This window comes from Hibiscus syriacus, unplaced genomic scaffold, assembly GCF_006381635.1.
Source record: "Hibiscus syriacus cultivar Baekdansim isolate YM2019G1 unplaced genomic scaffold, ASM638163v2 tig00111392_pilon, whole genome shotgun sequence".
NCBI classification, from domain to species: domain Eukaryota; kingdom Viridiplantae; phylum Streptophyta; class Magnoliopsida; order Malvales; family Malvaceae; genus Hibiscus; species Hibiscus syriacus.
Genome location: NW_024063078.1, coordinates 220,262 through 235,768, shown reverse-complemented (window position 1 = coordinate 235,768; position 15,507 = coordinate 220,262). Strand labels below are relative to the sequence as shown.

At 36.0% G+C, this 15,507-nt stretch overlaps 1 protein-coding gene and 1 pseudogene across 1 annotated transcript; one reads left to right on the top strand and one right to left on the bottom strand.

The window, feature by feature from the left end:
* Nucleotides 1–293: 293 nt before the first annotated feature.
* Nucleotides 294–8,653, top strand: LOC120160339 (RNA polymerase II-associated protein 3-like). Its single transcript, XM_039170765.1, has 8 exons — nucleotides 294–600; nucleotides 974–1,067; nucleotides 1,185–1,235; nucleotides 1,327–1,500; nucleotides 1,756–1,935; nucleotides 2,083–2,202; nucleotides 7,953–8,086; nucleotides 8,332–8,653. Exons 1-8 carry the CDS (start codon nucleotides 443–445, stop codon nucleotides 8,405–8,407), a joined length of 987 nt encoding a protein of 328 aa, XP_039026696.1. The 5' UTR covers nucleotides 294–442; the 3' UTR covers nucleotides 8,408–8,653.
* Nucleotides 8,654–9,037: 384 nt separating this feature from the next.
* Nucleotides 9,038–10,700, bottom strand: LOC120160546 (annotated as a pseudogene).
* Between the last annotated feature and the right edge of the window lie 4,807 nt (nucleotides 10,701–15,507).

The window sequence follows — 15,507 nt, the reverse complement described above, 5'->3', positions numbered from 1 at the left end:
CAGCAAAAAAATAAACGAAAACAACGATCAAACAATCAAAAATGTGTTATAAAAAAAAAACATACGATGAAGGTTAAAAAAATACGGGTCCAAAAGATAAAATTATTAAGAATAAAAAAAAATATACGCTATAATATATCAAGATCAGTGTTGACTGTTGATCATAAAATTAAAGAAAAAAAAAAAGAGAATAACGGTGACTATAGAAAAAAAAAAGATAAAAAGAGAACAAACCCTAATTAAGTATTAGAGATTCTTATACTGTGCCTAGGTTTTCATTATCAGAAACCAATCTGATTTCCTTTCTACTCTAAAATCACCAAAGCCCATCGTTTTCTAACGCTGTTAAATACCTCCAAAAACATTCCCATCAAGAAGAAAAGCTTCACTATCCCATTAACCCCAAGTACTCCAAATACAGAAAACTAGCTCAAAACATAGTATGGCAGAAGCAGAGGTAGGATCTGTTAAAGGAGTGCCTCAGGAGATATCATTGAAGGATAAAGGCAACGAGTTTTTCAAGGCTGGAAACTACCTCAAAGCTGCTGCTCTTTACACTCAGGCCATTAAACAAGACCCTTCAAATCCCACTCTTTATAGGTATTTTTTTTAAATCACTTTCGGTTTGGTTCCTTGAGGTTTATTTAGCTTTATTGTCAAAATGCAATCTTGGGTTGGTTGTAAAATTGCTCACTTTTTTTTGTTCGAGTCTTTTCGAATGCAATCTGGAATTGATGTTTATTAGTCTCTTTATGGATTATGACTGATTGTTGTTTGAAACTTCGTTCAATTGCTTGAATGATTCCATGATGGTAGTGTTTATTAATTTCTTGAACATGCTCAAATGCTCTATTGGTATATGGTCATTTAGAGCTATAATATAAATGAAAATCATTCCTTCTCTATGTCCCCTCCCCCCTTCTTTTTTGGCATTGACTTGTAGTTTAAATATGCTTATCTTTTATTGGACCAGCAATCGAGCAGCAGCATTTTTAAATTTGGTTAAACTTAACAAAGCACTGGCTGATGCCGAGACAACAATCACATTGAATCCTCAATGGGAAAAGGTATTAGTATCGTATTGTACCTTTGTTTGAAGGGTGGTAATGGGTGTAGGGCGATTGCATTCAGATAGTCATATTGAATTAGAACTGTTCAATTTGTGTGTTTTGATTATATTTCAGGGATATTTTCGGAAAGGATGCATTTTGGAGGCAATGGAACGATATGACGATGTAAGTTCCTATCTCCCTCCTTAAACGTTGATAAATAGACAATGCTATATTTGCTTATGATACTGATATTTCAAATACTTAATTGTTATAGGCTTTAGCTGCCTTCGAAAGATCTTTGCAATACAACCCACAAAGTGCAGAAGTATCAAGAAAAATTAAGAGGCTTTCCCAGCTTGCAAAAGATAAAAAGCGAGCCGAAGAAGTGCAGAACTTGCGATCCAATGTAGATATAGCAAAAAGCTTGGAAACATTGAAATCTGAAATGGTGAGTTCCTTGAGCAAAAGCGTATGTGTTTGTATTTTACGTGTATATAAAATTTACTTGGTCTGGTCTTTTCTTTATTCGTATATTGATCCGTGGTTTGATTACGGGTTCTGTTTTCTTTTCTCATTTGCAAATGTTGTCAGCTAGCTAAGACTATTTTAGTAACATTTTTATGGGCTTATATAAAAATTTTGATATAATTAGTAGTTTTTTTTTTCAGCGTACATGATGAAAAAATGGCCTTTCTCTTTGCAGTCTGAAAAGTACGTAGCTGAAAATTCTTGGAAAGACATGTTTTCTTTTCTTGTTGAAACAGTAGAATCAACTGTAAAATCATGGCATGAGACTTCAAAAGTGGATCCTAGAGTCTCCTTACTTCTTGATAAGGAGAAGACCCAGACTGATAAATATGCTCCGGTTGTCAATATTGACAAGGTATTATTTCAAAACTGTCTACATATGATTACATTTGGTTCAAGAAATAGGAACTAAATGGCTATCTAATGTATATTTCAACCATTTTAAAAGGAAAAAGTTTCCCTATCATATTTAATGAAAATTTCATCTTTCCTCTTGTTGCAGGCCTTTGAATCACCTCACACACACAGCAACTGTTTTTCTTTTCTTAGGCAGTATGCTGAAGATTCTTTCTCTAGAGCAGCTTGCTTAGTTGCACCTAAAAGTATTATAGCTTATCCACAGGTAACTTATTCATATTTGTTCCATGTTGTGGACTTTGGACAACCACCAAATGCTTTTTGATACTCTTAAATGCTATATATTTTGCAAAATCTGCCTGTCTTGCGCAATCTTTTCAATTTTCTCTAGTGCAGGGAATGTAATTATGGTATAATTTACATAATTTGTACGGTAATTTTGATAAACTAAGAAAGTTTAAGTTGCTACACTTGGTCTAGGACGTGAATTGTTGGAAAGCTTGGCTTTTGATCTATCTATAAAAGGGAAACAGAATAATAGCTGTTATCATGCATTGTAGTTTATAATCCTTCAACATTATTGCTAATTGTTCTAGCTACTATATGCCTTATTTTCCATGTTATGTTTTGTCTTCCATTTGTTCTTCAAGGAATGCATTAGTGCTTTAGACTTTCCTTTTAGTAGTGGTGAGGTAGCGTAGGCTGATTCACAATTTGTTTCTGGGTTAACAAACCTAGCCTTTTCAATCTACGGACTGATCTTATCACAAATGCCAAAAACCTTTTGAAGAAAATTCAAGTATTAGTGCTTAATGATATATGCTTATCTTCATGGTATTTTCTGATACAAGCTAGTTATGTTTGAGCAAATCCAAAGTTCGTGGATTTCCGTTGCCATCAGTGAATCAAAGTAAAGACAAAAAAAAACTTATTCCGAATAAATCATGTTTATTTCTGCTGAATATGGCTGACTTAAATAGAGTTTACAATGTAGCAACTTTACATAAAAAGATGCATAAAATTAGCAACAGAATAAAAATGATTCTATCTAATTAAAAATGATCCTATCTAATAACTAATAGAATAAAAAATTGATTCTATCTAATTAAAAATGATTCTATCTAATAACTAATAGAATAAAAACTGATTCTATCTAATTAAAACTGATCCTATCTAATATTTAATTTAGATATTCTCGACACCCCCCTCAAGCTGGAGAATAGATATCGATCATTCCCAGCTTAGACAGAAATCCTTCGAACATCGTAGTAAACAGTCCCTTGGTGAGAACATCGGCGAGCTGCTCTGATGATGGAACAAACGGTATGCAGATATCGCCATTTTCCAGCCTCTCCTTGATGAAATGTCGATCTATTTCGACATGTTTGGTCCTGTCATGCTGTACAGGATTCTGAGCAATACTGATTGCCGATTTGTTGTCGCAATACAACTTCATCGGTTTATCTCCTTCAACCTTCAGCTCCTCCAAGATCCTCCTAAGCCATAACAACTCACATACTCCTTGCGCCATGTTTCTGAACTCGGCCTCCGCACTGCTTCTAGAGACAACTGGTTGCTTCTTGCTCCTCCAAGTAACTAAGTTGCCCCAGACAAAGGAACAATAACCGGTAGTAGATCTTCTGTCTGTAGAATTTCCGCCCCAATCAGCATCAGTGAAGATCTCCACTCTTCGACTTCCATTCTTCGAAAACATGATTCCTTTACCAGGACCCTTTCAAGTAATGAAGAATCCGGTAAACAGCCTTGGAGTGTTTTCTGAGGGACAATGCATAAACTGACTAACCAAGCTCACAGCAAATGCAATATCTGGTCTCGTATGAGCCAAATAAATCAGTTTCCCCACCAGCTTCTGATACCGATTCTTGTCCACAGGCTCAGCACCATCTTCTTTTTCGAGTTTTTGATTCGGATCAATAGGAGTCGCCACTGGTTTACATCCGAGTAATCCGGTCTCTTTCAAGATATCGAGGACATATTTCCTTTGCGAGATAATTATACCTTTTGAGGATCTAGCCACCTCCATTCCAAGGAAATATTTGAGTTGTCCTAGATCCTTGACTTCAAACTGGTTGGATAAGAAATTCTTCAACGACTCCAACTCTACTGTGTCATCTCCTGTCATAACAATGTCATCTACATACACAATTAAAATAGCAATTTTACCATTATTGTGTTTGTAGAACATAGTATGATCAGACTGGGCCTGAGTGTAACCATGTTGTTTCACAGCTCTCGTGAATCTCTCGAACCAGGCTCTCGGAGATTGTTTCAATCCATAAATGGATTTCTTTAGCTTGCAGACCCTGCCATCCTTCTTCAATTCATCAAAGCCTGGAGGAACTTCCATAAACACCTCTTCCTCTAGCTTACCTTTTAGGAACGCATTCTTCACATCAAACTGTCTGAGAGTTCAATCCAGATTGGCGGCTAGTGAGAGTAGGACACGTACGGTGTTTAGTTTGGCCACAGGTGCGAATGTCTCCTCGTAGTCAAGGCCGTATGTCTGAGTGAAGCCTCGTGCTATGAGTCTTGCCTTGTATCTCTCGACCGAGCCATCTGCATGGTATTTGATGGTGAACACCTACTTGCTGCCTACAGATCGTTTCCCCTCAGGTAAAAGAGTTAGATCCCACGTGTCATTCTTCTTCAGGGCCTTTAACTCCTCAAAAACTGCCTCTCTCCATCTCGGAACTTCTAGAGCTTCATGTATCGACTTAGGTAGTGCATCATCCATAATCCTGGTGGAAAAAGCTTTGAAATCTGGAGATAGTTTATTATAAGATAAGAAATTGGATATTGGATGTTTTGTGATACATGATCTAACACCTTTGCACAAGGCTATGGGTTCAAAGAATTCTGTAGAAGGCTCTAAATTTGGAGAAGAAATAGGAGAAAGAGAAGTCGTACCTTGGATCATAGTCGAGTCCGATGGTTGGCATACCTTGGGGGCCGGTGGAACATTACTTGGTCGAGTCATCCGTCTAGAATAAACACGAAGTTCAGTAGGTGGTTCCAAGTTGGTTTCTACCTGAGTCTCACGAGGTTGTGAATTTATAGGTTGTGAAATCCTAGGATTAGTTACGGAAATATGAATTGGTTCCACTGAGCTATTTACAACCGATTTTGGCAATGATGTTTGTTCCCAAAAACTCATTTCAGAGTCATTCTCCCCCGGAAGAGAGTTTTTGTCAAAAAAAGGTTGTTTTTCAAAAAACGTGACATCCATACTTAATACTTCCCAGATTTAGGATCAAAGCATTTATACCCTTTTTGTGTTGGTGAAAAACCTAGAAATATGCATTTATGTGCTCGGGGATCGAGTTTTCCTCTATTTTGGCCGTGTATATGAACAAAAGCAATGCAACCAAAAATTTTAGGTGTTAAATCAGTGAAAGATCTATTTTCAGGAAACATATTCTTTAGAGCTTGCAAAGGAGTAATAATTAAGAACTCTTGTAGGCATTCGATTTATCAAATAAGACGCTGTTAAGAGTGCTTCATTCCAAAAACGATTAGGAACATTCATAGCAAACAGTAAAGCCCTAGTCACCTCTAATAAATGCCTATTTTTTCTTTCAGCAACTCCATTTTGTTGGGGAGTATCAACGCAAGAACTGTGATGCATAATTCCTTTTTGTTTCAAAAAATCACCTAAGATTGCATTAAAATATTCTCGACCATTATCGGTTCTAAGAACTTGAATTTGCTTGAAACTGAGTATTGATCAGTGAGTGAAAATTTTTGAAAACACTTGCTGCCTCGGATTTTTCTTTAGTAAATAAATCCACGTGACTCTAGTGTGATCATCAATGAATGCGATGAACCATCTAGATCCTGAGGCTGTTTTTACTCGTGAAGGGCCCCAAATATCACTATGCACAAGAAAAAGGTTTTGATGGCATATACTTTAAAGATGGATAAACAGATCTATGATGTTTTGCCAATTCACAAGCTTCACACTGAAAAGAAAAACCGTCATTTTTTTTGAAAAGATTTGGAAACAAATATTTCAAGTAATTAAAACTAGGATGGCCTAACCTATAATGCCACAACATTATTTCATTCTCACAAGACAAGGTAGTAAAGCATCTCGGTTTCTGAACTTGTTTATCTGAAGGATTGTCCGTGACCAAGTGATAGAGTCCATCAACCTCCTTAGCATTGCCAATCATCTTCCCCGAACAAGGGTCCTGAAATTCAAATCCTGCAAATGTTATTGTAGCAATGCATTTGCAATCATGAGTAATACGATTAACAGAGATGAGATTGCAAGAGAGCTTTGGGACATGTAGGACATTTAGTAATGTGAGAGATGGAGAAATAATGATAGAGCGTTTTCCAGCTATAGAGGTTAGGGAGCCATCAGCAATTTTTACCTTCAGATTACCAGATAAAGGAAAATAAGATGAGAATATGGAGGAATTACCGGTCATGTGATCTGTTGCCCCTAAATCTATGATCCAAGGGTTTGATTTAGAACCGGCTATGAAAGCTGTAGGATATGTACCTTTCTGGGCTAATGATGAAGAGGCAATATAAGATGATGGGTTAGGAGTGTTGGATATGGAATGAGAACTCATTAGTTGATACAATTGCTCTAGCTGTTCTTTGCTGAAGGCAAACAGTTCTGAGGCAGATTTCGGCTCTTCAGAAGCATCTTCAGATGAGGCATGGAATCCCTTTGCATTACGAGAATTTCGATTGGCTGAAAAATTCTCGGCTGGCTTCCCGTGTAGCTTCCAACACTTGGCTTTAGTGTGTCCCGGCTTGTTGCAGTGCTCGCAGATTGGCCGATCTCTGTCGTTCCGACGATCGTTGCGACGTGGTGACTGACCCGAGAACAAGGCAGAAGACTCGGTGGGATTTGGTGAGTGGCCTCCAAGCATGACTGTCCGCCGGCTCTCCTCTCGTCTGACTTCGGAGAAGACTTCTCTTGTTCTTGGTAGTGGTTCACGACCAAGAATGCGCCCTCTAACTTCATCCAATTCCTTGTTAAGGCCGACAAAGAATTCGAAGACGCGTTCTTTTTCCACTATCTTCTGGAATAGAGCCCTGTCCTTAGCACAACTCCATTCGTAGTCGCTGAACATGTCAACCTCTTGCCACAAGGTCTTGAGTTCAGTGTAGTATTGAGTGACAGTTTTTTCTCCTTGTTTTAGCCTCCATAACCAAGTTTTTAGTTCAAACCATTGTCCTGCGTTCCCGAGATCAGAATAGGTCTTGTTCACAGCATTCCAAATGTCATGAGCAGTAGGTAGGAAGAGATAAGTTCTCCCTACACTCAGATCCATGGAATTTATGAGCCAAGACATAATCATCGAGTTTTCTGCCTCCCATCTTTCAGATTCTTCATCTTCTTCGACAGGTTTCGTAGTGGTACCTGAGAGATAGCCGAATTTTCCACGGCCACGAATAAACAGTTTCACAGATTGTGACCACTGTAAGAAATTATTTCCATTCAACTTGTGAGAAGTGATAGATATGTTTTGGAAGGATTCAGTGTTTAGGGTGATTGAAGGTGAGCGAGTAGAACTCATAGAGTCGATACCAGAGGTATCATCGTAGGGTTTGGCCATTTTGGCTCTGACACCATAAAGACAAAAAAAAACTTGTTCCGAATAAATCATGTTTATTTCTGCTGAATATGGCTGACTTAAATAGAGTTTACAATGTAACAACTTTACATAAAAAGATGCATAAAATTAGCAACATAATAAAAATGATTCTATCTAATTAAAAATGATCCTATCTATAACTAATAGAATAAAAAACTGATTCTATCTAATTAAAAATGATCCTATCTAATAACTAATAGAATAAAAACTGATTCTATCTAATTAAAACTGATCCTATCTAATATTTAATTTAGATATTCTCGACACTAAGTTATGCTTGAAGGATCTAATTACATGTTTACATCTAGTTAATAGTTTATTCAGTGCATAATACAAGATTCAAGGCTACAGGACCTTTGATTCAATGCTATCTTTGTAGGTATGGAAAGGTCAGGGTTCAAGGAAGTGGAAACATGGGCAACATGATGGTTTCTTTGTTCAGTTTGAGTCACCGCTCTTGCGAAAACTATGGTTTATTTCAAGTTCCAATGAGATGGGGAAGACATTGTGCAGGTTCCTTCACACCCTCTCTCCTCTCTATTCATGCTCACAATCTCATCTATGAAAGGTGTAGGCAATCAGATCCAACTTTAGTACTTTAATTGCTCAAATCTGTTTGACTGTTGACAATTTGTCTTGCTGCTTGTCCAATGAATGCAGTCTCCTGAAATTTCATTTGGTGAAAATGTGGCACTGATTACCCCCTTGGTTTTCTTTTAAGTAAACGATTTGAGTATGGACATCTTTGTTTATTTCAGGGATCCAAAGGTTCTAGATATAGGCGCACATGAAGTACTTCCACGCCTTTTCAAAGAAAAGACTTCCAATTCTTGATGAGCTTTTATCTTAGGCTGAAGGAAATAGCCAGACTAACTGGTGGGACTTTGATTGAAGGTTTACATACAAAGAAAGGTACCTGACGACAAAGTGTGCTTGTTGCTTTGAGCTGTATATGAATTTCCTTTTATACGTGAAAAACTCACCAACTAGATACATTTTTCGAGTCACGTAGCACTCCTGTTCTTGGTTTTGGAAAATTTCTAAAGAAGTTTACAGGCCTTTTTGAGTGATTGCATTTTATGGGTGTTTCTTGAAATTTGTTTTCTTCCTTTTGGTGGATTCATGAGTTTCAGTTCTCGAATGGGTTTTATGATTAATTCTCGTTCTATACTTTGTGTTATATGCTGGAAGAACAGCAAAGCTAGTTGGTGTAGTAATTTATTATTTTGTTTTCTGTTGTAATTATGTGTAGAAAGTCATCAAGAATGGCCTATGTAGTTTTGACTCATTTATGCATGAAGTGTTTTCTTTAGCTCAGTTCCTTCTTTTTACTCTACCTTCTATATTATACACTTGCTACATATGCTTCTAAACTCCATTTCATGCACTCTTTGATAATATATGATAGAACGCATAATATGCGTAAAATGAGATGAGTCTGAAATGCATATATGAAGACATGGATTATTCATTCACACACGGCTCTTCGATGGGGGTATCGGCAAACTTCCAAGCATATTTAGCTATACTAGCCGCTTCTCTTGGGCCACTCCCATCATCGGTAGGCACAGCATCACAGATTTCTTTCAGGTCCTCTTGTGTAAGCTTCAATGCCAAGGATCCGATATTGTCTTTAATGTTCTTAACTTTAGTTGTCCCTGCGTAAATTGGAGGTCGAAAAAAAAAAGATTTTTAAGACTCAATATGGGCAAGAATATATAGTGTTATCAATTCATTTGCAGAATATATAGTAAAGCTTTAAACCCCAAACATACCAGGGATAGGGACTATGTCATCTCCCTGGTGTATAAGCCATGCTAGAGCTAGTTGAGCAACCGTTGAGCCATGCTTTGTAGCCAGATCGGAAAGTCAATTATAGATGATCTTGTTTTTCTCTAAATTCTCCCCTTGGAACCTTGGATGCATTCCCTGTTACATATGCAAATGCCGTTTGTAGGACTCGATATGTTGTTGAAAAGCCTGTTGTTAGTCACTTACCATCAAACTTCCATCGGGGAAGCTCTCGACAACCGCCTTCCCGCTGAAGAAACCGTGACCTAGAGGACTATATGCTACTATCCCAATGCCTAGTTCTTTGCACAAATAAAAAGCTTGACGGCAAAAAAAGAAAATCATCTTCAAAATCAAGTTTTGAAGCATATCGGCAAAGTGGAATTATCTCGTCTTCGATTTCACAAGACCAGAGAGAGTATTCCATTTGCAAGGCAGTAATGGGTTGAACTGCATGAGCTCTCCTTATGGTGTCAATACCAGCTTCCGACTATCCAATATAATTTATATTTCCTTCCTCCACCAGCTTCTTTAGCTAGCCCATCTGTCATTGAAGAACCAAAATCTAGACAAACAGTTAGAATTCAATCGGCAATGTCCGTTGGAACTTACAGTCTCCTCTATCAGAACCAACGTGTCCACACGATGCTGGTAGTACAGATCAATATAATCCACATTGAGCCGCTTAAGACTAGATTCACAGCAGTACCTTACGTATTTGGGGGCACCCTTGATTTCAAATTCAAGCCCCTCTAATACAACAATACCAAATTTTGTAGCTAGTTGAATCTGATCTCTAGCAAGCTGCTTCAAAGCCTAAAAGTGCAGGTGGTTTAGTTCATGGATATGCTGTACATACATACATGTACTGATGAATAACGATCATCGGATTCGGCTGTATCGTTAAAGTGAAGTGATGGTACCTTGCCGACCATGATCTCGTTATCGTGGTTTTCACTGTAGAAATCCGCTATATCGAAGAAGGTTTTGCCGTTGTTAAAAGCTTCTTTAATGATCGAGCATCCATCCTCATGTGAGAGAGGGGCGTTTAATATCCCAGAAAGGCCTCCACATCCGAACCCTAGCCTCGAAACCTACCCACCAAGCGGTAAAAGAGTTAATTGCAGCATACGTCTTTAAATTTAAATTGATCCTTAAACTTCAAAACGTTCTATTAACACTTCAAACTAAACATGAAAAGCATGCAGAAGGGAAACAAAAAAACCAGGAATAAACTGAAGGAATAATTGTAAGATTGCAGATTCGATTTGATTTGATTTACCTTCAAGCCTTGATTGCCTAGTTTTACTCTTCCTATCTGGCGGATTTCTTCCATTTTCAGACAGCCGAAGCTGAAATTCTCAGTCTTTGATTGTGCTGTATACTATGAACACAACAACACAGACATGGGTGGGAGCAGGTGGTTGGCTTATCACTATCAGTTTGATACTTAGATTTTGTAAGATTAGTATATTTTCTACTTTTGACAAAGTTTTTCTTTTAATTTTAAGAGTAAATTATAATCTTTACTCTCTCTTCTATTTTGCTCAATAAACTTTTTTTCAATTTTCTCACTGAACTTGATACATTGAGTTTTTTTGTCACTTCGTCGTTAAATAGTTAATGGTGTTAAAATGACGTCATTTAAAAAAAATTCATCAAAACGACATTGGTTTACATCTATTTAACAACCCATTTATAATGTCGTTAGTAAGAGAAAGGTTGAGTGACAAAAAAAACCTAATGTATAATTTTAGTGAGGAAATTGAAAAGATTTAAAGTACAATGAGTGAAATAGGAGAGAGAGTAAAGTTGAGTTACTAAATTTGTAATTTACCCTAGTTTTAAAGATTAAAGTGCACTAGAGATCATTAGATTATATTAAAATGATGTTTGGGCTAGTGTATTTTCAATGTTACAAAATGGTTATTAAAATTTTCAAGGGATTATAAAATGATAACTAACATTTATTGAATTATTATAAAATAGTCACTTGACTTATCAAATTATTGCAAAATGGTTTTTAAGCAATTCGAAATCTATTATTATTTTATAACATGCATGGATCATTTTGAAATAGTTAGATAAGTTTAATGATCATTTTATAATATTTGAAAGCTTACTGACCAAAATGATTATTTTGACATAGTATAATGATCTCTACTGTACTTTGCCTACTTTTAAATTAACATGTGAGGTTGATGTGGGCATAATAATAAATTTGACCTTGATGTTCATACATTTTGTCAATTTAATTTTTATTATTCAAGTTAAATTTATCCCGGAACTTTTAGAATGGTTCTGATTATTAAAAAAATATTATTATTTCTAAATGATCCAGTTCAATCAACTTAATCTGCACATATATATGAGCTTAAAATCTAAGCTTTTTATTTTTTTTATAAAAAAAATTATTCCAAAACAATTAACTTAACCCTCAATCTTTTAGAATTTCTTTTAACATAAATATTAATTTAAACACCAAATTTTAAGGTATAATTGCACTTCTACTCTTAACATTTGCATGCCATTTAATGTTGTCTTTAAATTTTTTTTGTCCATATCATTTTAAATGCTTTAGTCTTCCACATTTTATTTTAAGTTAAAATGATCCTTTATTGAATAAAGATTGTTAGTTGATTAACAATGAACACTTATAGTTAACGTGACAAATCTTCTTTATCCAAAATGCTCATATAGATTCAAATTTATCATTCTAAATCATTATTTAAATTCATTACGTTATTACAAATAATATAATTCAAATTTCAGATATTAGAATTAACTACTTTGTTTTTAGGGTAAATTACGTATTTAATACTTCAACTATCAGTTTTGATTCGTTTTAGTACCTAAACTTTTAATTTTTTCAAAAATATGCCTAATGTTTAGTTTTCGTTTCGTTTTAGTATCTCGTCCTCAAAAACTTAATGAGTGATTTGCACGTGATGCCTTTTTTATGGGTAAATTACATCATTCATCACTCAACTATTTTAGATAAGGAAAGTGTTGTTCCCTCAACTTTGTGGTGTGGTGGGATTTGATCACAAAACAATCGCCACTCCGACACTCTAAGGTATGATCACACGTCTGATTTGGGTTTTAGCTTTAAATTAATCGGATGTTGTTGTAATTGTTTGAAGAACAATGTTGTTAAATTACTATATTCTGCAATATACATCGATAAGAAATTGGGGGAAGAAACAAAATATTGTCATTAAATTAAGGGTAAATTACACAAATGGTCACTAAATAAAAAAAAATATTTTTATTGCTGAAATAGAAACTTAATAAAAAACATGACAAAGAAAATAGGCTTAAGGGTTACTTTTGTCCCTGTAATAGATCCAATTTATCATTTTCGCCCATATCATATTTTCGCATCAATTTAACCTTAAAATTGTTTACTTGCATCATTCTATATCATATCTCTAACTTAAAACCCCAAATTAATAACCATAAACTATAACTCCATAACCTCTAAACTTTAATCTCTAACTTAAAACCCTTAATTTAAGATTTTAAGTGAGAAATATAGAATGATGCAATTGAACAACAACGATAACTAAAGTGATGCGAAATTACGATAAGAACGAAAATAATAAATTGAATCTATTACACAAACGAAAGAGAAAATAACCTCAGTGACCAAAAATGCCTCATAATATATGATTTTAACCAACTTTTTTTGGATTTGCCAAAATGACCAACTAAATCGCAATGCGATTGATAATTCGCAACGCGATCTCCGGTATCGCAAATCAGTTTCCATATTCGCAACACGATTCTGACTATCACATTGCGATTTTCCAAATTCGCGTTGCGATTTTCCGACTATCGCAATGCGAATATGTAAATCGCAATGCGAGTATGACTATCGCAACGCGATTCTGACTATCGCAACGAGATTCTGACTATCGCAACGCGATTCTGACTGTCGCAATGCGATTTTCAAAGCGCCATTATTATCGCAACGTGTAGTTTTTTCAAATTTCAAACACGAATGTTAATATATCGGAACACTGAACCATCCACAGTATATCCCATAATCACAACTCATAACCTAAAACCCTAAATCACAACTCAATCCCATCTCTATCTCTCACTCTCTAAGGCGACATCTGTCCCCATCTCCGACGAAATCAATCCCCATCTTCGGCGAAATCTGTCTATCTCCATCTCTCAGAGCCACCTTCACAATCATTCAAGGTCAGAAATGGAAAATCAACCAAATCAACCACCGAGGGTTAGTTTTTTTAATTATTTTTATTTTGAAATTTTTGCATTATTATTAGGTTTTTCATATTGAAATTGATGATAAGTTTACTGGTAATTTCAATAATAGATTAACCATTTCATTTAGATTGCTTATTAAATTCATTCGATTACTGCCAATACTGCTAAACTGTTTAGTCTTTAAACCCTGTGAATTTAGTATTTGTCTTTATTTTATCTTTTGGTTGAAGTAATGCAATCCATTCAAGTTTCAATTTTAGTATTTGAAACCGAGAATTGCAACGTGAAATGAAAATCGCAACGACAGAATCGCAATGCGATTTTAGTTTCGCGTTGCGATAGTCAAATTCGCGTTGCGATAGTCATTTTCGTGTTGCGATTTTCATTTTCGTGTTGCGATTTTAAGTTTCAGAAACTATTCTTCTTCTGCAAATTGAAACTTGAATGAATTGCATTACTTCAACAAAAAAACAAAGACAAGTACTAAATTCACAGTGTTGCAAATTTAAGTTTGAAGAATAAACTACTACTCTTTATGTTTATTGTTCTTGGTAGATCTTCACAGTGTAGTTTTTGGTATATCTAACTTGGTATGTTTATTGTTTTTGTATAACTTTTATTCGGCTCAATTGACCTTAAGAAATAAATTAAGCCTGGCCAAAACAATTGCGTCGAAGCTTTCACCTGCACAAAGAAAAATATTTGAGGATACTTGCTTCGGGCCATGGCTGAAAGTACAACATCCGGGTGGAGATGCTATGTTGACCCATATGTTTCTTCAAACCATGACTAGCGATCTACCAGAGACTATACAACGTCGTGATGAAAAGATATGGTTTGATTTTCCACCAGCGTATACGTGTTTTGGGCGGGAGGAGTTTTGCTTAATCACCGGTCTACGCTTCGGACACGATGATGTAGATCGGTACACTAGACATATTACCCGCCTATCATGGTTATCCCGGGTTTTTCCTGAACTGTCAATGGAGAAGCCGAATTTACACGTGGAAGACTTGACAAGATTATTGAATAAGAAAGATAGTTTTACTCGGATGGATGACGTCGATGTTGTCCGAGTATGCCTTCTAATACTTTTGCATGACGGCTTTTTAGGCAGAGAGGCCAGACAACTTATTCCTAATGATCTAATTAAATTGGTAGATGACCTAAATGCATGGAACCTGTTTCCGTGGGGTTCGTATCTATGGAAAGCTACATGGAATAAGTTATTGTCTGCCTTTGATGATCGAAAAAGTTTGCGTGGCGATGGTTCCAAATACACTTTGTCATGCTTTATTTGGGCCTTTAAGGTAAGAATTTTTATATAATGTTTCCAAAATTATAATTAATTATTATTTAACAATTACTAATGATTGTTATTATATTGTTTGTAGATTTGGATATTTGAGGCCTTTCCCGCCATGCAGACATATGCATTAAAAACTTCTAATGATATTCCTAGGGCTATTTCCTGGAAGAGAAAACGGACCTTGCAGTAATGGGAAGATTTACTACCGTATACGACAATAAATAATGTAAGTTAACACAAATACTACCATATGTTTATAAACAAGTTATTACTAGTACACGTTTAACTTTGTTTGAGCTTTTATATTGTTAGGAGTCCAACACTCCATTACAGAGGCTGACACCCACGGAAACTGAGCTTGCCACTGATTGGTGGCAAGCTAGTAAGCGTTTTTTTGATGGCACGGATGATGAGCAGCCTCCACTTCGAGAGCTATCACCTGATCGACCCGACTATACACCTCCACAACGAGAGCCATCACCTATTCTGTCACATCATCGAGCCTCTTCTCCACCATCACCTCATGATAGGCGACCGGCAAAGATGCCATGACGTTTATCTCTCTGTTCTCCACCTCCACCTCCACGGGATGAGTTAG

Bases quoted from the DNA above. Each gene is read 5' to 3' on its own strand.
- LOC120160339 (XM_039170765.1), top strand. From the start codon at position 443: ATGGCAGAAGCAGAGGTAGGATCTGTTAAAGGAGTGCCTCAGGAGATA. The intron at 1,236-1,326 runs GTAAGTTCCTAT...TAATTGTTATAG, and splicing joins CAATGGAACGATATGACGAT to GCTTTAGCTGCCTTCGAAAG. The intron at 8,087-8,331 runs GTTCCTTCACAC...TGTTTATTTCAG, and splicing joins ATGGGGAAGACATTGTGCAG to GGATCCAAAGGTTCTAGATA.